The 22,794-nt window shown below is 47.4% G+C and overlaps 4 protein-coding genes across 4 annotated transcripts; 1 reads left to right on the top strand and 3 right to left on the bottom strand.

Moving 5' to 3' along the window:
• Positions 1 to 31: 31 nt before the first annotated feature.
• On the top strand, positions 32 to 3,250 carry F4822DRAFT_410082 (Sec1-like protein). The gene is made up of 5 exons (XM_051458719.1): positions 32 to 411; positions 513 to 550; positions 620 to 707; positions 764 to 1,113; positions 1,170 to 3,250. Exons 1-5 carry the CDS (start codon positions 378 to 380, stop codon positions 2,835 to 2,837), a joined length of 2,178 nt encoding a protein of 725 aa, XP_051312215.1. The 5' UTR covers positions 32 to 377; the 3' UTR covers positions 2,838 to 3,250.
• On the bottom strand, positions 3,251 to 7,109 carry F4822DRAFT_410078 (uncharacterized protein). Its single transcript, XM_051458718.1, has 3 exons — positions 6,301 to 7,109; positions 6,103 to 6,236; positions 3,251 to 6,051 (listed from the first exon to the last, which is right to left on the bottom strand). Exons 1-3 carry the CDS (start codon positions 6,396 to 6,398, stop codon positions 3,992 to 3,994), a joined length of 2,292 nt encoding a protein of 763 aa, XP_051312214.1. The 5' UTR covers positions 6,399 to 7,109; the 3' UTR covers positions 3,251 to 3,991.
• Positions 7,110 to 8,053: 944 nt separating this feature from the next.
• F4822DRAFT_410075 (ribosome 60S biogenesis N-terminal-domain-containing protein) lies at positions 8,054 to 11,812 on the bottom strand. The gene is made up of 2 exons (XM_051458717.1): positions 11,454 to 11,812; positions 8,054 to 11,389 (listed from the first exon to the last, which is right to left on the bottom strand). Exons 1-2 carry the CDS (start codon positions 11,611 to 11,613, stop codon positions 8,112 to 8,114), a joined length of 3,438 nt encoding a protein of 1,145 aa, XP_051312213.1. The 5' UTR covers positions 11,614 to 11,812; the 3' UTR covers positions 8,054 to 8,111.
• A 1,006-nt stretch (positions 11,813 to 12,818) lies between these two features.
• F4822DRAFT_316653 (cell morphogenesis N-terminal-domain-containing protein) lies at positions 12,819 to 21,485 on the bottom strand. The gene is made up of 3 exons (XM_051455408.1): positions 21,229 to 21,485; positions 20,151 to 20,941; positions 12,819 to 20,098 (listed from the first exon to the last, which is right to left on the bottom strand). Exons 1-3 carry the CDS (start codon positions 21,230 to 21,232, stop codon positions 13,109 to 13,111), a joined length of 7,785 nt encoding a protein of 2,594 aa, XP_051312212.1. The 5' UTR covers positions 21,233 to 21,485; the 3' UTR covers positions 12,819 to 13,108.
• Positions 21,486 to 22,794: the final 1,309 nt, after the last annotated feature.

Here is a 22,794-nt window from a genome sequence, read left to right as displayed (position 1 = left end):
CCACAATTACCACATTACCACATTCATTCTCGTGGCCCCCATCTCTTTGAAACTTATTCCTCCCACCGCGTTGTCATGTTTAATGCCTTCAACGACGTGGACAACTTGTCTTGAATCTTCCAGTACAGACTTTTGTTTGTGTTACTGCCTTATCACAAACACGAGCGCGTACGATAAACTATCGCAATTGCTGAAGACGAGCAATTGCCAGCATCGAGCACCACGTTGGCCTTTAGATAGCTACAGGAGCTTACCTACCCACACCCATTTCGAGCCGCCCAACTACGCGATACATATATCCCCCCCCCCTCGAAAGCATTCAAGTAGTAGTTTGCCATTTATAGGCACCGAATCCTGCCTACGGGCTACAAGTCAAGATGGGGGTATCCGTTATTGACGAGCAACGCGACAGTGAGAATACCCTATACCGTCACGAGGCTGAAAAACCGATGTTCTAATCAGCAAGGTGCTGTTCATGGTATAGCTAACGTGATCTACTCTCCCGCGTATAGTTATTATAGATACAATCAAGCATATCACTTCTGGAGATGTAAGTTGTACTCATTAACGTATCAACAACTATATACAAGTGTTCTCTGCTAATGCGACCCTTTAAAAGTGGAAAGTTCTAGTTGTCGACGGCGAATCCAAGAAAATCATCGACAATGTCGCCAAGGAAGATGATATTCTTAATCATAACATTGCGAGTACGTTCCCCGACCACGTTCCGTTTTTGGCGCATTTGCTGAAGGGAGTGTTATAGACATCGAGCGCATCGAAGACCGAAGAGAAAAGAATCCGACAATGGATGCTATATACATCCTATCGCCCCTACCACATATTGTAGATTGTCTCATGGCGGACATTGAACAACGGAGATATCAACGATGTTTCTTAGTATGGACAACCGTGCTTGACCCCCAATTACGAAGGCGAATAGACAGTTCCGCTCTAGCAAAGCAAGCTATAGCAGGTTTCGAGACTCTATCGATTGACTACTTTCCCCGCGAATCGCATCTTATTACATTTAGGGATCCATGGAGTTTCCCAATTCTATACCACCCAGCTTGCAATGGACTCATAAGGAAGCACATGCAAGACTTAGCTCAAAAGGTTTGGAAAGTGTTATTCAATGTCTTAACAATAAATGTTGACTAAGAGGATGGCAGATCACTGGGTTATGTGTGACCTTAGGCGAGTATCCCAAGGTTCGCTATTACCGACCCCAGAATCCGATACACGAGGCTAGTGTGTTATCCTCGCACCTTGCTCGTTTTATATCTGAAGAATTGGACGAATATGCCCAATGGAACCCCAACTTCCCACCGCCAAGCTCGCGACCGCAAGGTGTCCTCATAGTAACGGACAGATCGATGGATCTAATGGCACCCCTAATACACGAATTTACATATCAAGCAATGGCACACGACCTACTACCAATTAAGGACGGCGATAAGACGACATTTCATATGACCGTCAATGAAGGATCTGAGGAAGCTGAAGAGAAGGATATGGAGCTTACTGACAAGGACAAAGTATGGGTTGAGAACCGACATAGGCATATGAAGGATACGATCGATAAGTTGATGAGTGACTTTCAAAAGTTCCTTGATCAGAACCCACATTTCACTGACTCAAGCAGCGACGCCACCAGTCTTAATGCCATCAAAGACATGATGGCGGGGCTGCCACAGTTTCAGGAGATGAAGGAAGCCTATTCTCTCCATCTTACGATGGCACAAGAGTGTATGAATATCTTCCAGCACCATAAATTGAACGAGATGTCGCCAACAGAACAGGATATGGCCACCGGTCTCGACGAAGATAACCGGAAACCGAAGAATGTCTTGGATACAGTCGTTCGGCTACTGGACGACGATGCTGTGACGCAGTCCGATCGTCTCCGCCTCATAGTAATGTATCTTCTTTACCGGGACGGTGTAATCCCTGAAGATATCAAGAGGCTATTAGCACACGCCTCTTTACCGCCTCAAGACGGCGAGGTTATTTCCAATATGGAATTGCTTGGCGGTCGTATGACTCACGGCCTTAAGGATGTTCGTAAAGATTTACGACCCCTATTCCCTATCGACACCAAGGCACCTATTGCCGAAGATAATTACATGTCACGGTTCAACCCAGCTGTGAAGACTATGTTGGAGTATTTATGCAGGGGAGCCTTAGACCAAACAGCATTCCCTTACGTCAAACCACCGCTTGACCCTAATGAAGATGCGCTCATTGGTCAGGGATCTTTGCGAGCGGCAAAACCTAGTTGGGCCGGTGCTGGTAGGCGTGTTGTGGATAACAAGCAACGTATCATCGTTTTCATGGCTGGCGGGGCTACTTTCTCCGAGTCGCGCGCATGTTACGAGGTCGGTGCGGCAATGAACCGCGATGTTTTCTTAGCGACTAGCCACATGCTCAGTCCGCAGCTATTTGTACGACAAGTAGGCGACTTAAGTGTTGACAAGAGACGCCTCGATATACCTATGGAGAGACCAGCCCCAAGAGCACCGGCACATTTGTTTGAACGACCTGCTCCACCACCTATGGGTATGCCACCAGGACCTCCGGGTGGACAACGGCCACCTCCAGGAGGGGCTCAAAGAGTACCAGGACGAGCACCCCCCGGGCCCGGAGGGCTACCAGGTGGGCCACGGCTAGGTGGACCATCCCCTGCCCCACCAACACAAGCCATGAATAATATGTCGCTTCACACCTCAAGGCCTTCAAACGCAAGCGATCAGAGACCCGCGTCATCAAATGACGGCAAGCCACATAAACTGGAGAAGGAGAAAAAGAAACGTAATATCTTCGGCATGAAGAAAAGTTGAAGAGGGTATAGACATGTGTATTTCGACCCAGACGTCACGATATATAGGCCTATTATGGGAGATATCCAAGATCAGTACTTTAAAAGACCGGGTGATGCCTCGCTCTCCCTTGGCTATGGACTGGCCGACTGCTTGGAGATAGTGTGTTGGATTTATAAAGCATGCGCATACCCGAAATAACTAGAGCATGGCGTTTGAGGAGTTGGCTTCTGGTTGTTGCAAAGGGGACGCCGAGAGAGCAAGCGTTGTGTTGAGTTACGTTATTACATAGAAATGCTGAAAAGCCAGAAGTAAATCAAGAGCGGAATTACTCCAAACCAATGTTATATGTACGGAGCAGGTGCATGCGAAACATCTAAGCTGAAGAATATGCTATTTAGACCCTAGCTTACTGAATTCACCAGTTTTCCTATCCCCGGGGATCCGAACTACCACCAAGTTTAGTATGTTTGATTACCAACCCTCTTGACTGCCTAGGTATATTTAAAGTAAAGTAAGCAATCACTTCACTTATTTAAAAATGAGGCGTTTTCCTTCTACCCTCGTATGCTCCCTTCGTCCGAACTCCGTTGTAAATTTAGAGATTCTCCGGAGGTTCCACATCGGTCATAGACAATCCCAAACAAACATAAGGGCAAGCAAAGTTCACCCAAGACTCAAACAATACTAGACGAAAAGGACATAAGGTCATTATAAAATCGAGAGGATAGTACGATCTCCTCCGCTTATAAAGACTTTGGCATTCATCTAGTTACGTCGTTGTCAGAATACAAGCTACTAACCCTGAAGTATTTGGTACGTGCTGCTATTTTTGGTGTATAGAGAACTCAGAACTGGAATACAGGCAATAATTGACCGTTTTTGTCGGAATCAACTTGCTGAGAATGGGCAAGGAAGGAAGATGCTGCAATCATACAAAGTTGGTTTTCCCTTCGTCCCAAAATAACAGAAAAAAGTAGTCATTTCGACCCTTTTCCCATGTCAGACCCAACCAATACCAGTACATACAAGTATCCGTTTCCGTTTCTACACCCCTAAACGCAGATGCGACCGAAAAAAAAATATTAAGCATATGCCGAAACGCTTCGGCCTGATCCATGCGCGGATTGGCAACAGTATAATGGTTTTTAACGTAACCAGACGCCGAGTACTGCCTAGTTTCGACGGTAAGCACCCGGTGGGGGAGGCATACCACGGTGGTCAAACCCGAACGCTACGTTGTCGGGGCCCTGGAAACCTGGCGGCATTCCGGGGTGGATAAATCCGGGTGGTGGGCCACCGAAGAAGCCGGGTGGTGGTGCCATGTTGCGCGGAGGGCCTGCTATTCCATCCGGAGGGAACCCGCCCATAGGAAAGTTACCAGGGGGAAAGCCTCCCGGGACAGGGCCATTACGTGGGTTTCCAGCTAGACCCGGAGGGGGGATCATAGGCCGTCCTGGGGGAGGTAGCTGCTGTCCGTTATTCTGCATCCAAGCGGTGGGAGGAATATGGTCCAAGCCTGGAGGAACTTGGCGCTGAAGAATCTGAGTAGGCTGTTGAGGACGACTCTCTGGCTCTCGGTGATGCATTGGGGCTTCGTCAAAAAAGCTGGGCAGGCCGGTGGGGCGACCAACCTGGTGCTGTGAAGCGCTACGCTCATGCTGATAATCGATCTCCCGGTCTGGAGTTGGGAGGATCTGTGCAGGCCTAGAGGGTTGAGGCATTCTCATCGGAAGTTGCTCGTTTCTCTGGTTTTCAGGCACAGTTCGGGCGCTTTGCATTAGAGTCATCAGGAACTCGGCATTACTGTTACTGTTTCGGCTGGGTGGCTGATCAGAACGCAGGGCGTTCTGATTCTGGCTAGCATGACGCTGGCCGATGAGGTCGTGAAGTACCTGCTGTTCAGAACGAATCCCGCCGAATTGTGGGGTTATCTGTGGCCTAATCGCATGAAGGTCCTGATTCTGCGGGGGGGCACGAATAGGCAGCTCCTCGCGACGTTCTTGTGCATAAGGCTGATAAGGACCAGGCGAAGCAACCGCATGGTTAGGAGGCTCCGAAAACCCACCGGATGGAGGCGTAGTGGCTTGTAGGGTCTGTTTATGGAGCTTTTGGAGTAAAGCCTGGAAAGCAACTTTTTCAGCTACATCATTTTGTGGTTGTGCTCCAGCCATAGCCAGTAGCGGGTTTGCTTCGGCTGGCGGCGGTGCACTAGCGGCGGGAGTTGGGGGTTCGACCTGACGACGAGGCTCCTCTTGAGCTGAGAATAGCTTCTGGAAACGGGATCCCCCAGTCTTTGGCTTAACCACGGGAATGGCGTTTTCCTTGGTTGCCTCATCAGCGATACGTGACACCTCGGGTGTACCCTGGGCAAATGCAGCGAAAAATTTATCAGTGCCAGTCATCTCGAAAGCAGGCGCTGATTTGACCTTTTTCTCGGTTTCGGACTTCTCTGCCGGCGCAGCTGCTTCAACTGTTGACGGAGCGGGCTCGGCCTTGGCTTGATTTTTCCCTGCTTTCAAGTTGTCCATGAATTTCTTGAAATCTTCTTGGGTATGTGCTTGGGGTTGCTCTTCGACAGGTTCATCGAGCCATTCGGGATCCCGTTCTTGGCGATGATCCCGTCGATCCCATCTTCGCTCAAATGTTCTGTCTCCTTGCCTATCCTGGGGCGCTTCGTTCTGGTGATCGTCTGCGGCCCTGTCTCTCCAGCTTTTGGATCTATCAAAACGCTCTCGAGGTTGGGGAGCAGCGTCGCTCTCCCTTAGCCAAGGTTGATCCGTCCTGTTTCTGTTCACGCCGTTTCTACGAGGCTTGTCGCCATCCTCCCCTTCTTTATCCTTGCCAAATTCGCCAAAGGTACGACGACCACTGTCGCGGTCATCCTGCTCGCGTGGTCGGCGATCCCCACCAAAGCGCTCAGCACGGTCGCTCGTACGATTGAAGCGCTCTGCACCTTCATGCCCGAAACTCTTACGCGGTTTAACGGTGCTCCAACCTTCACTATCTTGATCCGCATCGCGTCGACGAAAACTTCGATTGTCACGATCCGGGTCACGGTTACGATCACGGAAACGCTCAGAATTGTCGGTGTCACCATTTCTGGGGCGGAAAGAGAAGCGGTCTCGACCGTCGTTATCTTTTAGGGTCTTATCGTTATCAAATGTTTTGTTGCCTCTAGAGAGGGTAGATGAAAAGGTCGTGCGCGGAGGCCCAAGGACGATATCCTCTGGATCTAAACTGATGTTAGACACGGATAAGACTAAATTTGACGGGAACGTACTACCTGCATTGCGCGACACATGTCTATCGACACCCGGTCGTCTGTTGGATGGATCTAATAGAAGATTGTCATTGTTTCTGTTCCTCTCTCCGCTAGGCTTGCTGCCTTGGCTGTTACGAAAAGTCTCAGGCGGTGGTCTATACGCTCAATTAGCATGGGATGCCAGGTTTGGTCGTCCGTATATAGCCCTTTTGGACATACCCCATCCATTCTTCCGCTGGAGGAAGTGTACTTGGCTTGATACATAACGGCGACTCGCGCAGGAATATCAGCGCATCTACTTCATATCGTATTGCCATATCATCTGAGGGTTTGGTAGTCTTTAACTGGTAAAAGGTATATTAAATTTGTGGGATGGGAGTGGACAGTGTCCACGCGTCGGGCGAAGACAATCGCGGTCGGGCGCTATGATGGACAATACACAGCGACCCTAAATAGGTGAGAATGCTTGAAGGTATCTTGGAGATTGTTTGTTTTGTGCGGGGTGGAGGATGAGATGCGGAGGACGGTATGAGGAGTTTTTTTTGTCGAGGTCGGAGTCGAGGAATTCAGGGTCGGAGAAAGAAGTGTATTGAATCGTCAAAGCCGACCCAGTCTTGAAATTGCTATTGGGATCGGACAATAGGCAGGATCAATTGACCGGGCGATCAAACGGAAAATGACGATATGCAACTTATCCTGGACGGAGAGCGACGATGGAGAAAGTGTGTGGTAGCGGCGGTGGTAATGGGAGGTTATGGGAGGTAGTGGTATATCTCAATTAAGTTTAGAGGTGCGAACAAAAGCTAGCGTAGTAGCGGTCGTGTTTGGATCGAAGAAGGTGACGAGTGTCTAGTGTTGTAGTTTTACTGTACAATCAGAGGAGAAGGAGTTAGGTTGTAGGCCAATGTCGAAAACATTTTTTTTTTGTCTCTATTGGAAATGTTTCTTATGAGGGAAGACAAGCTGGAAGTTTAAAGATAATGGGGTCAAATCAAGACTGGGAAATGTCGACTTGGCCCGTGTCCCACCTAAATTCGGGGATGTACCAAAAGAAATACTAGAAATACAGAAGGTCCATCCCCTTCTAACGCGTAGTTGCTTGCTCGCTACCCTACCCTGAAAGTGCCACTAATTTAGCGTGGTCAGACATGGTTAGATGTACTGAACCACATGCAGTGGGTCGTCGAGCTCGGGCCCTTGATGCCTAAATTGAGCTGGCTAAGTCATTTTGAGTTCTTACATAATCCCGCCCACCCATCCACTATCGACTGTCATTTTGCACTTTGGAATGACACTTCCAACAATGCCATCAATAAAGGAAGGCACAAGGGGGTAATACATCATTAAGGTGACATGGATAATCCCTCGGGAATAATTTCCACTCAACTTCCTAAATAATTAACTCCATCATTGTAAATTAACATATGTATCTCGGTTGTCCCTCGACTGACTGTCGAACCATATTACAGAAATCCATATAATTTATTTCGGGACAATTAAGTTGAGGGTCAGACTTCAGATTTTCATTACAGACTTATTCGTCTGGTTTTGGTGGGGTGAATTAATATGACCTCACCGAAGAAAAGGGCGAGGCTGTATATGGGGGACAATTCAACTTACACCTGATTCCCTCACAAAATATGCTTTTTTATAACAAATCATCCGCAGCTAATTGCTGAACCAGTTTTGATTAACGGAACGAGTACCGAACACAATAGAACCCTTTAGAAAACACACCTAGGCATTCATTACAGGCAACCAACCGACATGTACTGAAATACACGTATCGACAATAACGTAGGAGATTTCGGATTTTACAAAGTAGATGCTACGTTGCCTTTCGCACGAAATGGTAGTATCGAAAGGACGTACAAGCCTCGTCACACTTGAATGCCTACTTACGTAGATGTTAATCGTGACACAACAAAGCTAGCGCACTTCTTAATAATCACTCAATCGCAGAATCTCGAAGTGGAAGAAATTTTGTGCTCTTCATATTATGGTTTGGTATGATACGTACAGGCCCATTGCTATTCTACAAGCTTTTGAATGCCTCCTTTACTCCAGGCCGAAATACGTTTCTGATCACAAGTCTCCCATAGCCTTCGGAGTAATGCTTGATACACACCCCGCTCAATCGAATCTGTAGTAGCATCTCTCAGCGCCACTAACCAACTGAGTGTCCCAAATCTCGTAATCAAGGTATCGCTTCCTCCCTCAATGGTCGTCATCCTATATACAATACGTAGTATCTGCGTCTTCAGATTAGGGCCCATGAATGGGTTACATGTTAGAGCGAATAGTCTCTCAGGCACTTTCCGTCTGTGGAATAAAGCAACATCTGCGGGTGTTCGCAAGCTATCAAGGAGGAAGGTAAGAAGCCAGCTGATCTCGGAATAAAATGCGCCGTCCTCGGTAGGGCCCTCCTGAAGAATGCCTTGCATGAGAGGTATCTTATCCAGAGACCACATCGGTCCATTGGTGAGGAACAGGTTGATCTTCTCATAAAGACAATGCAGGGGGTTCGCTAAAACTTCAAGGGCCTTGCAGGCAAACGCAACAATCACAGATGGTAAAGGTTGATCCGTAACAGAGTCTCGTGCTGATTCAGTGAGTTCCATAAGTAAGAGCCAGGCCTGTTCATTGTTCTCGTATGTCGATTCCTTTATCTTTGTGGCCATTTTGACGATATTTGTAAGAGCTTCTTTTCGAATGCTCGAATGCTCAGAGGAGAGTAATCGTATCAAAGAAGATGCGTAACCTTCCTCGACAAGTTCTTCGGGTGTCTTAGATGACCATTTTAATAATGAACCATCCTTGCTCGGTATAATGGGTACCGAAAGTCTTTCCTCTAAGTCTTGAGGGCTGATATGCGAGATCGAGTTGCCATCCACCCCGTTAGTAACTTCATTGTTTGGTTCGTCGCTGGCAACAGTGTTGTTTTGCCCAGCACCATTCTGCGCATCCGGAATAGGGTTTTTCCTGTCTAGGATCTTCAACTTCGCTCCAAGCTTTTGATCCCCTAAGCCAACACCAAAGAGCTCTTTCGAGGCCTTTAAGAAAGGCTTGCTAATACCGGCAGCACGCGAATGGCCGAGAAATTCGGAAAGGAATTGGACAAATGCCTTGAGAATATTCTTATTGGGTGCCGAAGAAACTAAATATGGAATTTGCTCGGCAATTGCCATCATGAGAGGACAAGTAATAGTGTCCTTATCATCAGGGGCATTCGCTTTTTCGAGCTGTTCCTCAATCATCTCTAGGTACTTGACCGGCGTTCTGGCGCAACGCTCAACACAATTGTCTAAAAATGCCCAAATCGTCATGTCAACACTTTCGAGACTGCGTAAAGCGGTAATTAGAGGATATAGCTCTGGCGAATTTTGTCTGTTCTCCACTAACTGGTGCTCGCTGGCTACCCAATGTAAAACGTTATTAAGACCCTCATTAGAGAGTCCCATAGTCTTCCCGACGCATAATCTTAGAAGAGTCGTGAAAAGAGAGTGGGGCATGTCAGAAGCTCGAGCAAACCACCGCATGCTCGGTGAATATTTCGCAATCGCGCAAAGATTCTCGAGTTCCAACAGAGACATGACCACGTCCTCATCGGTACTTTCAGAGGTCTCAATCTTTTTGATGGTAGTAAGTAACTGTGGGGAAACATCAAATCTTGCCCGTAAGGCAACTTGCGGGATTACTTCGTAATAGAGCAATAGCAAGCGGCTTGCAGCTTGCCGTTGAAGCAAATCGCTTGGATTCATGGAAAGATAACATTTGATAATATCCTTGATATCGGGTATCCTCTGGTAAAATTCGTCAAGAAGTCGGCGAGCGGCCTCTTCCCAAAGAGAATCCGATGAGGTCGATGCCTCTCGGTACATCTCCAAAACTCGCCCTAGCTTTTCTAGAAGTAAGATTAGAAGACGTATAGCATAGAAGGATGCTAATTTCGACTTGATAGAAAAGCATCGTGATAATGCCTTAGGTGTCATGGGCAATGGGATCAAGTTTCCGAGTACTATAGATGTAGGTGGGGGAACTCTCGAGTAACCCTTGGCATGTCCAAACCAAGCAGGAATTGGCAGCTGAACGACATTGTAAAGCAATGCAGCGTAGCCAATCCATGTGGCAGATAACTTTGGGTCAAATGTGAATGACTTTTTATGACAGAAGTAATTTGCGATTAATTCAGGTGAATTCTCGAAGATTGCTACTAGTAGGTCGTTTTGTTTTGTACTGGACCATGGTCGTAATGTCTGAATAAATTCTGCCAATAATGAATTCCGTACCGGCACGTCATTTTCGAACTTGCTCATCCAAGGAATGCTGTCGATGCCAAAATCCACAGGCCGATCTTCGTTTACTCCCGAAGGTACCGCATCAGGATCCACGCCCTCAGGATAATAACCATGTTCTGACCGTCGAACGCCAGCATTTGCATCAGTACACGCAGCAATTAAAAAGGCATGCGCCGAATCTTCAACGGATGGGCGCTCGGTCTCTGATTCATCCTCGTCATCAACGGGTATTTCGGGGTAGCCGTAAAGTTCTGCTATTCGTATGAGCGAATAAGCGTTTAGAATCCTGATCTTGATTTCCTTTGGTAGCTTCTTATCCGTAATAACCGAAGCTCTTAGGATGTCTAGGATTTCGTGGATTAAAGAAGGGGGGTCTTTTCTAATATGCCTCATGAGAGCGGCAACGATGTCTTTTTGGGATAATAGGTCACGCTTCGCTTCGAAGTGAAGAAGCTTGAGGCTACTAAGAAGAAAACGTATCGCATTCGTTCTGACCGACGGTCGTTTCGGATCTTCTATGCCTTCGCCCAAATATCGAAGACCCATATTCCTCGCAAGCGACTTGAAGGTATTATTCCTAGCTCTGAATGTCGGGGCTGACAAAGCACCACCATCTAAGCACACAACCTCCCTCAGCAGTCTTAGTGTAGGGGATATTATGAAATCTTTTCCGTTATCGGCCGACAGATTCCTGGCGATGAGCTCTTGTTGTCTTTTTTGGAGGAGAGTTCGACATATCCCTAGGCCGTAAGATACCAGTTCCACTTTGCCGGAGATGATTTTAAGCAAGAGCGCGAGGACAACCGCAACAGCAGACATAACATTCTCGTTGTTTAGTTGCGCGGCCATGCTCCAGGTTTCCATTATATCCGGTAGGTATATCGGAACTTCATCTTCGCTCTCTTTTGGCTTTACCGATTCTAGAAATTCGAGTACCATTTGCAGCTTTTCGGAGCTGCCATCTTCATTGTTGACGATACTATCGAGCACGTTCTTCAGGGATTGGAGGCCTACATTCGGATATAATTAGCATGATACAAGGCGAAATAACACATCGATATTAAAAAAACGTACCATGCCTGGCTTTTCGTAAGTCCTGTTCGAAGGCCAGCAATTGTCGAAGTTGTCTCCCAGTATAAACCTCCTCAGATGTAGGGGCTTCGTGCACATGGGCAGTCTTTTGCTTCTTCCCTAAGTGACTGCCTTCACCACCGTAAGACTTTCGCTTCGCCATTGTTGTCGATTGCAGGTCATGCGCTTTTCTACATCATCGTCAATAATATTGCTGGACACTGGGTAGCGGGAAACCCCTCGAAGCGCTTTGCGATCTGAAATGCTCCTATAATTTGCTATAGACGACACTATCAGTGGCCGGATATTCTGCTAAAGAATTCAACACAAATTCGTATTTTCGCATAGGTACTCGCCGTATGTTGTGATTACATAGTGTCGCATTGGAAAACTGGGAAGCTCATTAGGAAAATAATTAAATTGCCGCCTCTGACCGCTCCCCCACAGTTCAAATCAGGGTTAGCGCATTACTCTTAAATTTCTAGTCGGGCCCCAAAACCACGCCCTAAATCGATGCGCATAAAAGTCCCCACCCCGCTTCATGACAGCCACCATGAATGAATACGTGAGTGTTAGGAGACTTGTAGATTATTTGGGACGAGTATGGTCTTTCAGGAAAATGTATATACATAAATAAGGTATTATTTCTCTCATATTTTTCGTTCTCTCTTTCATTCTACATGGACTTGTTGCTATTTACTCTGGAGTCATGAGTATTGTGCGAGTAGAATTTGTTATATTAGCCCTCTTCACTTAAACTCCAAGCCATGTTTTCAAGACGTCCACAACACGGACACAGGCCTTCTCGATCCAGCGGTCGTCGCAATTCAGAGCATAGAGCTACCAGGCCGGCTCATATGCCCATTAACGTCAATGTCTACCTCAACCCCAACGCCGGCGCTAGTATTGCTCCTGGCACTACACCTACTACCGCCACTACTACTCCTACCACTGTGCCTGTAACCGTATCTATTATCACGCCTGCCGCCACCAGTGGTCTTGTCGTCGGTCTAAGTCCCTCTGGCGTCAACTCGCCCGTTACCATCGTCATCGTCCCACCTGCCGGGGCTCAACGTTGAAGGTAAGCCTTAGAATCCTCACCACACCCCTAAGCTGTCGCCTTTCACTAAGTATCAACTCAGGGCCCTCGGCCAATGCCTCGAGTTCAATATGATAGACATGGATGGAGTTAGGTTAGGGTTATTGGTATATGGCGGGCATAGGGACTCAGGGCATATTCGTTGACAAGTATCTAGCACTATAGATGGAATACACTTTCGTTATAATTGCACGGATGTGTTTCTCTATTCTACATATGGTAGGGATACAACGATGCCGATGCCATATTTCTTCCTACGATCCTCTTGATAAATATTTTATTCCTCGCTGCCACATTCACTATCCAATATTATTCGTAAACTACGTATCCGTGGATACCATATATGTCGGCGTATCTCGACAGAAGGACGTCAGCTGAAGTGCCTGCTTTGCAAAACCCATGATGCTGCGTCCCTCAAAAATTGTCCCCCAAAGGACTAAAAAGCCAGACAGTGCAACTGTACAGTGACACTATCTCCCCAAACTAGTAGCTGACATAATCCAACGTCCTCTCATCCCCTCGTATTCGCACATTTCGCATATTCTTCATACGCCAACACTCATAGCATATCTCCATTAGAAAGATTCGCCTTATGCTGTAGGAACGTGTGTGGCACCTTAGGAACCTGCGGAGAGATCTGTTGTTGTCTCGCGCGGAACAGTTCCCGCTGTCTCTCCGCATCCCGGGATCTACCGCCGCCTGTAAGTCGGCGCATGTGAGTCCTCGTCGTGTTTGCAATCGGCTTGATCATATTCTCTAGAAAGAACGAGCTCTCTGGCGCCCCATTTGGAGGTCGATCATCGTCGTCATCAGAGAATACGTTTTCGGTTAACTCTTCATCTGAAGTCAGTTCACCGAGTTGCGGTTGGCTCCATGAAGCCGGTGCCGAGGGCGAAGTGACAGAACGTGAGTGTAGTCCTGGCCTAGCTGCTGCGGCAGAATTGAAAGCGCCTGGGTTCATGGCGTTAGATTTGCCTTCTTTCGACATTGGCACACGTTGGTCCACGAAGCCGTTCTGAAATGAGGTATTAGTTGAAGCCTGGTGTAAGATTGGCAAGACGTCATCATAAAGCCGTGCGCCAGATTCATAGCTCTCAGGAGCGAATTCCGTCACAGTTCTCGACGAGCGACCCTCACTAGGTGACGTTTGTGACATATCATCGAAGAAGTCATCTAGACTATCCAGCTTCGTTACTAAGTCGGCAATTTGAGTCTCCCCCTGGACATCGTCAGACATCATAGTCTCGGTTCTATCCGGCATTTCGAAATAGCCATAACGGTAATCATCAGCATGGAACTCGACATCTGGAGTTGGAGTTGGATCCGTAGGTATGCCATCCTCCGGATTGGCCTGACACATGTAAAATGCGGCATGAATATTGGCGCGTGTGATTTCCGTTTTCTTTGCTGGCACAGGAATTGACCAGCCGGACTCTTCAGGTATGCCGAACAGACTCTGAGTCATTTCATAGTCCTTCCTATCCTTAGATGCAGCACTCGTCATGCTCATTCGAACATAATGTTTGTCCATCGGGGTCCCAGACATGGTCATAATATTGTCGAGCACTTCTAACGCTTCCATGCAATACTCTGTTTGTAGAAGTCGGAAGAGCGGAGAGATTAAGTCAGAGCCATGGTTGGCAATTTCAGGTTTGCGCATCTCAATTTCGGGAATGACAACACATAGGAGTCGCATTGTCGTAACCTTTACTGAGGGAATGCTATTTGTAAGGAAACCGAGGAGTGTTGTCAATAGTCTAAAGTCAAGTTGTGGTGAGTAGAATTCGCGGAGTGCGACCAACAGCTTGATCATAAATTCCCTTGTCGACCGATACCGTGAATCTATGTAGGCCCCTAAAGCACCACATATTGATGATAGCCCTTGAGCTTCGGCTACCGAGAAGAGGATCTGAGCAGGTTCTTGGGTCCTTCTGTCGATCACACCTTGCTCCATAGCCTCCAAGAAACGCGGGAAGTTAGCGAGAATGGAAAAGAAAAGCCTATCATCGTTCCCAATGAGTTCACCACTCGGTAGTTGAACAAGTTTATCTAAAGTGTCAAGCGTTGGTTGGAGGCAAACGGACGACCTTAAACCTTTATAAAGTAGGGGTTGGACACCTTCGAATGAACCTTCCCATCTTGGGGGTTGACCGTCCATAAGAGCTGCTCGGACATTTGGTGAGTGGAAATCGAGCTTCTCCAAAAATTCGTTGAGCATCTCGAGAGCTTCAAGAAACTCAACCTCATTGATGGAGTCCAAGCACGCACACATCGTCCAGAATAATTGAGGGAAAGACATGAGTTTTTCAGCATCAAGTTTCGATATAAGAGTTTTCAGAGTGGTAAGGATTTCCATGGAGAAAGTTTGAATCTCAGTATCTTCATCCGCGACAGTGTTCGATAATCTCGCAAGCATATCACCCAACATTAACTGGTCGAGAGAAGTAAGGATGCAACGGAAAATCTGGAATGAGCGGCAAGCCAGGTGCCTGACCGGGCAAGAAGTGGCCCAGGTCAAGGATAATCGACTCCATTGTTCCTTGATTCCGGGAAAGGTGACCTCGAAGGTTTTGACGACCTCTGCGGTTAAATATTCCATGCTCTGGGGTACCTTGTTATCACGACCGTCTACTTTACCGTTGCTCTCTTCATAACTCCAGACTACGGTGCGATCGTGGCGTCGAATGGCATCGACCACATCCTCAACCGACTTTTTCGTCTCAAGGGGAGTAGCATCATCCATTTTCGACACGACTAACTCGTGAATTAGGTGCACCAACATCTCGCGAGCCTGTTCCTGAACGAGGGGGGTGTAATGATCCCAAAGTACCGTTACAACTTGCAATAAGACTATTAGGTTTTCAGTACTTAGTTGCACAGGTGAGACCATCAAGTCAACTAAAAGTATCAAAGATAATTGCCCTAGTGAAAATCCAGCCTGCTTTGTACCAACTGGTAAAGCCTCGGTCAAATCGGCGCAATAAGGTACTTGCAATTGACTGATATCAGGAGGTGCCGGTACGATCTCTCTTTTCTCATTAGGGACCATGGCTTTGGGGGTAATTTGCATCAAAAGAAATTCCACCACTTTGATACCTGGTGTGCTGGGCGTACTGGACAAGAATACCACGATTTGTTTAGCATACTCGACAAAATTCTGCTCTCTCCGTTCCAGGCATAGGGATATAATAAAGTCAAGCACAAGACGGACATTTCCGGGATGCGGTCCCGTTGCGAGTGCTTGCCAAAGCGCCTGCACTTCGTTATGTAACGCAGCGCTGGATTTAATAGTAACTTCTAGGAGATTGGCGAGAAGTACGTAAGATTGCGCTATAGGCCCACCATTCGGGTCGACCTTTAGTTCGATCGTTTGAATCCAAGGTAGAATGACGGCGACAACATTTCTTTGAGCGCCTGGGGGAAGGTTTTTGAAATACAGCGTAACTTCAGAGAAGACGTGAAATGCGACGTCAGGGTGTTGCTTTGCGAGTCGTTTCGATATCTCGAATTGAGCCAATTTATAAACAGCCTTAGTCTTGTCCGCAATGCTAATTTCGAAATCTCGAATCTTAGAACTTTGTGCAGCTTGTTGTCTCTCCTCGAGTGCTCCCAATACGTGGGCGGATTTAGATCGAATATCGCTTTGGTCACTTCCTAGGGTGAACAAACATAGCCCTAATAGTTTCCAGAAAGGTGTCGGGTAATCGATGTGTTCCAGCAGAACCTCAGTGATAACCGTAAAGTAACTTTCAAGCACTTTCGGTATTTCTATTAGGTAACATCGCCCAATACAATACTCCAAGAAATATGGTTGGTCCTGATTATAAATTATCAAGTTCTTCAAAGCCCTTCTCCCAATGACATTGACACGGTCACTTCCATTGCTGAAAATTGATTCAACCCAGTTGAGCATACGTCTTATGTCGAATTGAAGGGTAGCGCCGCTCTCGGTGGTCACAGTCACTGGGCCAGCACAGAGAGCCGCCATAGCACTTAGAGCTGCCGTCTTCAGGTTCCTCTTCTCTATTTCCATAGCAGCGGTAATCGTACCTCGCTCGCCCAAAGATTGTTGGTCAATCAGAGACTGTCGCATCGTATCTTCTCTGGCGCGGATTTGCACTTGATTTGGCGAAAATCCACACCAGTCCTCCATCAATGTGAAGGAAGACTTCCGCGACTCAAATGTCATCCAGCGGGACGGGTCTTTTGTACGATTAATTCCCTCGAAAAGGCCCTCGATCAGGCCGCAATAATGCCGCCTCAATTTCTGGAACTCCCAATCCATTTGAACCTCGCCGTCCATGAGGAAGAGTTTCAAATCCTTTGTATATGTACAGAGGTTATTAAGGATCCAGTCGTCTGAGTACACTTCTGGTTCCTTGAGAAAGTGGCAAGTTAGTTTATACACGTGAGTAAGCTCTGTTCGTAGCAAGTCCATTTTTCGATTCCTACGCGGACCACTATTCGTCCGCTGATGTATTCGAGCGCGGGCTTCATCATTACATCGAGATACCTGTCCTTGCAGTTCCTCGAGCAATGTTCGATATATGTTGATGTTAATCGAGCCCATCGCGAGCACAACGGCATCTCGCACAGAAGCCGAGGAGGCTAGCAATAGTGGAATTAGGAATTTGAAAAGAGTTCTTGCAGATACAATCTTGTCAGCAGACTTAGATGTCTTTCGAGAGTGCTGACTATTTTGCGAAGAGCCGTTTAGTGTCACACCTGAGTCAGTTAATGTTGTACAGGCGAAAGCCAAGTACAATTTCCACTGCTCAACAAGCACATCGGGCTGTGTCGTAGGCGTCCTTCCTGTGTATCGAGCACTACCGGGATCAGAACCATAATAAAGACCACGGGTTGGTTCCGACAGAACCACAATGCCTTTGTACATTTGTAAGATCCGATTGCATACTAAGTCCCGCCCGATAGTTACGGTAAACGGACATCGATCATAAGCAATCCGTATAAAATTAGGAAAGATCTTAAACCAGAGGGTCGTGTCATACGAAACGTCGCTAGTGCAGAGCTCGATCAGAGCCCCCTTGTTGTTGCTGTTTTGCATTCCCCTTTGTAGCCTGCTTCGCTCTGCGAGAGACAAATGCTCATCTTTAAAATTCATCACTTGTACCGAATCATTTTCTAATATGTCAATGAGGCGGACAGTATCCTTTTCTTGCGTGTTATCTTTACCCAGCGCGGTATCAAACTCAACAATTAACCGAAGGACTGTGATTGCAAAGTGGCGCACCCTTCGCGATTGCGAGCATAGGAAAAACAGACCGCGAGCTTCGACGTGTTCAACCTCGGCCCAGATACTGGACAAGTCTAATTTCATACCCCGTTTGTCAGCACCATTAAGATCTGTAGGATCGGATGCTGCATCTCTAGTTTTTTGTCTTATCTCGTCTCTCCATATCTGCAATAATTCAACATAGAGACGTAGAGTACTTTCAATATGACCGGGACCCAACATTCCCCCATCGGACATTGTGGAGTAACGGTCATCGAAATTAAATATAAATCGAGCAAATCCTACAGTAACTTGATGCGCATAAGATTGCTTGGCGATGGCTTTAAGAGACTGAGCAGAAGATTCGGCAATGTTAGACTGAACATGTGCAGTTCCCGTGCAAAGTAGATTGATGAGCGAATTAAATGGAATATCAGCAGGAAGACAACGAGGCAACGCCTGTACCGCGACATGAAGAAGCTCGTAGAAGGCTTGCTTCTGGTCCGCGGGGCTTGGATGATCATCCCGTCTGGAGAAATTAAATGTTTCGGTAATAGGAGTTTTTGGTCCTCCTGAGCTATTGAACTTCTCATCAAGTGCAGCTTGCCCTCCAAATGTGTTGTCGCAAACAATCGTAATTTTACCCAAAATTTCCGAAAACCTCTTATAGTTCTTTTTAGCATCCTCTGTTAGTCCGTCCAGTTGTACAGGCGAAGCTAGAGATTCATCATGATTAGGCATAAAAGTACTCGCGGATGCCACACTGGAAGCCGATGTAGACGCTGGCGAGCTAGGAGGAGCCCGGTCAGATGAGGATGTGGAAGGATATTGCTGTGGAAAAGGAGGCCGTCCAAGGTCACCCTTTTCTAAATCCGACATAATCACGAGGAACGCCCTAATTCCAACAACGATTCTGTCAGGTTCCAACTGCTCAACCTTGAGTTCTTTATCCGTGTTGAAGAGTTCGGCATTGATTAGGGGGAATATGATACTCTTGCAGCAATATTCCGGATACTTGAAACCGATGATTCTAATAATCTGTATCAAGGGTCCTGTGCTTGATGTATCCGTGCTCGAAAATGTGCGTTTGGAAGCAGGTAAAACTAGTTGCATTACTTCGTTGAGTTTGCGTTCAGCTCCAGCGAGAGTGTCCGTTGTTCGATACAAATAGGCCCAAAGTAGCCTAGATATAATTTGCAGGCAGAGAACACGCATGGCACGATCTTTGAGCCTTGGCTGAACCGTCCGAACCAGTTGAAGCCATTGATTACTCAGGTTCTCCGGAGATGACACACAAAGCATCGTTGCCGTTAATGGGAATGCGGAGAACCAATGTCGTGGCTTTACAAACATCGATGCTAGGCGAGGGCTGATGTTACTAAGCACCTTTGACCATTTTAGATAGGAAAAATGCTTGTTGGTGGCTTCGGCGGCAATGGGGAGGAGAAGTGTATCTAAAATCTGGCAAAATGCCGACTTCACTTTTTGGCCGTGAGACTGCGCAAACAGTCGGCCCAAAGACATCAAAAATTCGCAGGCTTGGTCCCAGCTTTCGTCTGTATCGATCTTGATGTGAAGATGTTTCATGCCACCTAGGACCAATTCTACCTGTCCCTCGGGATCTCTGTTTTGCGACGTCGGACTTCTGACAGTAAGATCTCCCAGTGAACGGCTCAAATCGGCTATAAATCGACCCGAAACACTCTGAAAGTTTATCACGCTCATGACGCCAAGGAGCTGGGCGAAAAGATTCCAATTAGCCAACTTTAGGGGGGATACATATAACTGTTCTATGTCAGCAATTTTAAGCTGGCCGAATATGATGCCTTCAAGCTTGTCCTCCATCTCAGGAGTAATACAGGTTAGGCTGCTTTGACTGATGACCTCCAAGAGAACTCGACAAAGTATGTAAATGGAAACAATAGAACGACGCTCTGCGTGAGCCGCGGCATTTTGTTTCTCAGCTAGATCTTGCGGTACGCTGGATGATGTATCGGCCGAACTCCCTGTAAGGTTTGCTGTCAAAAGCTGCAACGGCTCGGTATTTCGTCTGACCAGAGCTGCCGTAGGAAGATTGGATTTTAACTGGTGCAAGAGGCCCCGTGCCTCGTTGGCCGCCTCGCTTTTGTGTTTTCGCCAAAGCATGATAGAATCGATCAGTGGTCTTGGCTTTTGACTCGCGATATGGCCCAGGGCTACAATGAAGCGATCAAAGGCAGGGTCGGCCCCAGGGCCGCATATCTGCTCTACTGGTGGTTCGGGATCAAAAGGTACCGTGATAAACTCTTGTAGTTTGTCCTCAGCCATGGCAATGAACTTAGGCTACGTCAATACATATCATATAAATTTAGATATCATCTTAACTGACCGATGTAAATAACACGTGCATGGCATATTCGCCTACCGTCTTCGGGTCGTCCCTATGGTGTCTTGACGAATGCGAATGGTGATGTGCGTGGTCGCGCCGAGTTTTACTATGCATACGCTCCGCCTTCCTCTGGGTGGTGGTAGAATTGGCGTTGCTTTCTTGAGGAGGTTGTGCTTTATCCGGAGAGTGAATGGACGCATTGACTGTTGTGCCTGATAAGGCAGTCGGTGGCCTAGAAGAAGCCATCGAGGCTGTCGAGGTTGTGGATAACTCTGAATCTAGCCGGTTCATCGTAGGTACCTCTGGTCGCTCCGGCAGAATTCCAGCACCTGCAGCTGCGATCATCTGTGGGCTAAGAGGACTCGAAGACGAACTTGCGAGACTTCCATTTCTCGAGTGTTGAATGCCATGGACGATGGAGGTTTGGCGATGATGCCCGTATGTTGTGCCCTTAGGATCGACCAAGCGCTCAAATATGCCACCAGGACTCGGACGCGACGAGGCTGATCGTATGCCGGGGGAGGCTATCGAGGATGAAGGCGACTGGGGTGACTCGGGAATGCCAGCGAGAGCACCTGATTGAAGTTTTTCGAGGGAGGATTCGCGCGAGTGTGCGATAGCGCGGGCAGAAGACGAGTCGTGGGCTACAGGTTTCAAAGTGGCATCCCATCCACCATTATCACCATCATCGCCACCGTCACCGTCGCCGTTGCGGGTATTAAGTCGAGGGGTAGGTCGGGGAGAAAATTTCAGCGGTTCGTGGAATTGGTCTGGCAGCGTCTGGGACGGAGCTAGGTGGTGCGACAATATGGTTAGTTAAGGTGAAGCAGGCCGTCAAAATGCAGGGGATATTAAAAATGCTGAGCCCCCCTCTTGTGAAACTAGAAAAAGACTGAAACAGAACCCGAAAGTGGGAACATTCATCGGGCGTTAAGCGTCAAGCGTCAGCGCGTTACGTGCCGCAGCAAACATTCCGACAGATGGCAGCTAACATATTGTAATATATTACATGTACCTAGCGCGGCACGTTTCGAAGGAAACGAAAGATGGGGAAGACGAGGCGCGAAAGCTAACTCACCCATTGTTGAGCCTCGATGCCCATGACTCGCCGATACAGCAAGGTACGGCGGAGTTCGCAGACCCTAATGCTGGTGGTCTGGGGGTGTATTGACGATGAATGGTAAATCAATTAATAAAATAGATGGATAGATGAAGAGCTGGATAAGGTATATGGTGGTAATTGATATTTGAGGGGTGGACCGTGATGACTCCCACTCTGTGTATATTTTTTCTTCTTTCTGTGTTCCTCCAGTCTTCCCTCCAGGTCCCCTATTTCTTACTTGTGTACCAATACTTGGAGGTTAATGTGATGACCTAAAAATGTGATGTAGAAATATCTCATGCCGCAAGTCACTGCATAAAACGAATGGGGCGCCTATGTAATTCGACGCAATTCGATCCAACAATGTCTGATGGTTTGTTAGCTATCTATTCCACTGGCTGGCTTGTCGGGTTCGTGGAGCTAGCATAGCCAGACAATATTTGAAGTCTTTTCTTCTCTGGTCTGCCGTCATCCTATCGCCAATTAGCTGTTTATACTGTATATACTGTATCCCTTTACAGGTGTCCCACCGTAAGTTACGAGTCAATCATAGCCTTTCCAGTTTGTTCCTCTATGCAGAGCCGGGGTTTTCTGCAAGGGCCGTATCCTATCATGGTCCACTAATGGAAGGTTGGCTGGTTGGTTCAGGGACTTCAGGTACTGTGCAACCGCCAACAATTTCGCATACTGTACCAGCGATCCAGTGATACCACGTGGCGCATGGGCCATTAAAGTGCATACTAGACACATATTATCGCTGATGTACTGATTGATGTATGGTGCTATTCAGCCTTTAACGATTTGGATTATCCCTGCGTCAAATGTCTAAGATGCGTCTAAGATGTCTAGGGTGCGCTATTTAGGAGTAGATGGCTAGCTGGCGGCTAGGTACCTCGCATGGTTGCGTCTGACCCATATTAGCAGAAACAAAGCACATCCGATAATGAATGAATGAATGCGAACCCGCCGCACGTCGGAGATTGTTGAAAGAAAAGTCTCAGGTATAAACCGCAGCCGGCAACCGGTATCGACATGAAAGAAGCCACGTTTAGAGTCCGGCAGGCCATCGTTTAGGTCTTCGAGTGTGTGCTGTTCAGTTCCGCAATGTCCTCGTCACGACGATCAATCCCATTGGAACGAACAACTCGTCTGCGTACCTTTATCATGAGGGGGATTATGTCATTCCATTAGGCCGGGTGCGACTTCGCCAGCGGGTATATGTCCTCGTACTTCTCCCAGGAGCTGCTACATCTAGGAAGCATGCGCCTTGGTGGTGTAAACATACTGCTGTATTTGTGTGCATCTCGCGATGCAGGTTCTCTGAGTAGGCAGCAAAGAGGGTGGTGACCTAATCATCAACAGGTCCGGAGATAAAAGATATTCCTCGTAAGTTGGAATTGTATGGGAACACCACCGTGAATTGAGGGAAAAGAATCTCCGTGGAATACGTATAAGGGGAAATGAATGAGGAGCTGAGTGAGTCCGACGGATAGATTGTATGGTATGTTATCCGAAATATTTACAAAGGCGATGCCAATTAGA

The sequence above is a fragment of the Hypoxylon trugodes genome (genome assembly GCF_022578975.1).
Source record: "Hypoxylon trugodes strain CBS 135444 unplaced genomic scaffold F4822scaffold_7, whole genome shotgun sequence".
Lineage (NCBI taxonomy): Eukaryota > Fungi > Ascomycota > Sordariomycetes > Xylariales > Hypoxylaceae > Hypoxylon > Hypoxylon trugodes.
The sequence above is the reverse complement of the archived record's forward strand: the minus strand, read 5'-3'. Positions and strand labels throughout refer to the sequence as shown.

Bases quoted from the DNA above. Each gene is read 5' to 3' on its own strand.
- F4822DRAFT_410082 (XM_051458719.1), top strand. From the start codon at position 378: ATGGGGGTATCCGTTATTGACGAGCAACGCGACA. The intron at 551-619 runs GTAAGTTGTACT...ACCCTTTAAAAG, and splicing joins AGCATATCACTTCTGGAGAT to TGGAAAGTTCTAGTTGTCGA. The intron at 708-763 runs GTACGTTCCCCG...GGAGTGTTATAG, and splicing joins TCTTAATCATAACATTGCGA to ACATCGAGCGCATCGAAGAC.
- F4822DRAFT_410078 (XM_051458718.1), bottom strand. From the start codon at position 6,398: ATGGCAATACGATATGAAGTAGATGCGCTGATATTCCTGCGCGAGTCG. The intron at 6,237-6,300 runs GTATGTCCAAAA...TTGAGCGTATAG, and splicing joins CCAGCGGAAGAATGGATGGG to ACCACCGCCTGAGACTTTTC. The intron at 6,052-6,102 runs GTAGTACGTTCC...ACATCAGTTTAG, and splicing joins ACATGTGTCGCGCAATGCAG to ATCCAGAGGATATCGTCCTT.
- F4822DRAFT_410075 (XM_051458717.1), bottom strand. From the start codon at position 11,613: ATGGCGAAGCGAAAGTCTTACGGTGGTGAAGGCAGTCACTTAGGGAAG. The intron at 11,390-11,453 runs GTACGTTTTTTT...ATCCGAATGTAG, and splicing joins CTTACGAAAAGCCAGGCATG to GCCTCCAATCCCTGAAGAAC.
- F4822DRAFT_316653 (XM_051455408.1), bottom strand. The intron at 20,099-20,150 runs GTCAGTTAAGAT...ACGTAGCCTAAG, and splicing joins TGCACGTGTTATTTACATCG to TTCATTGCCATGGCTGAGGA.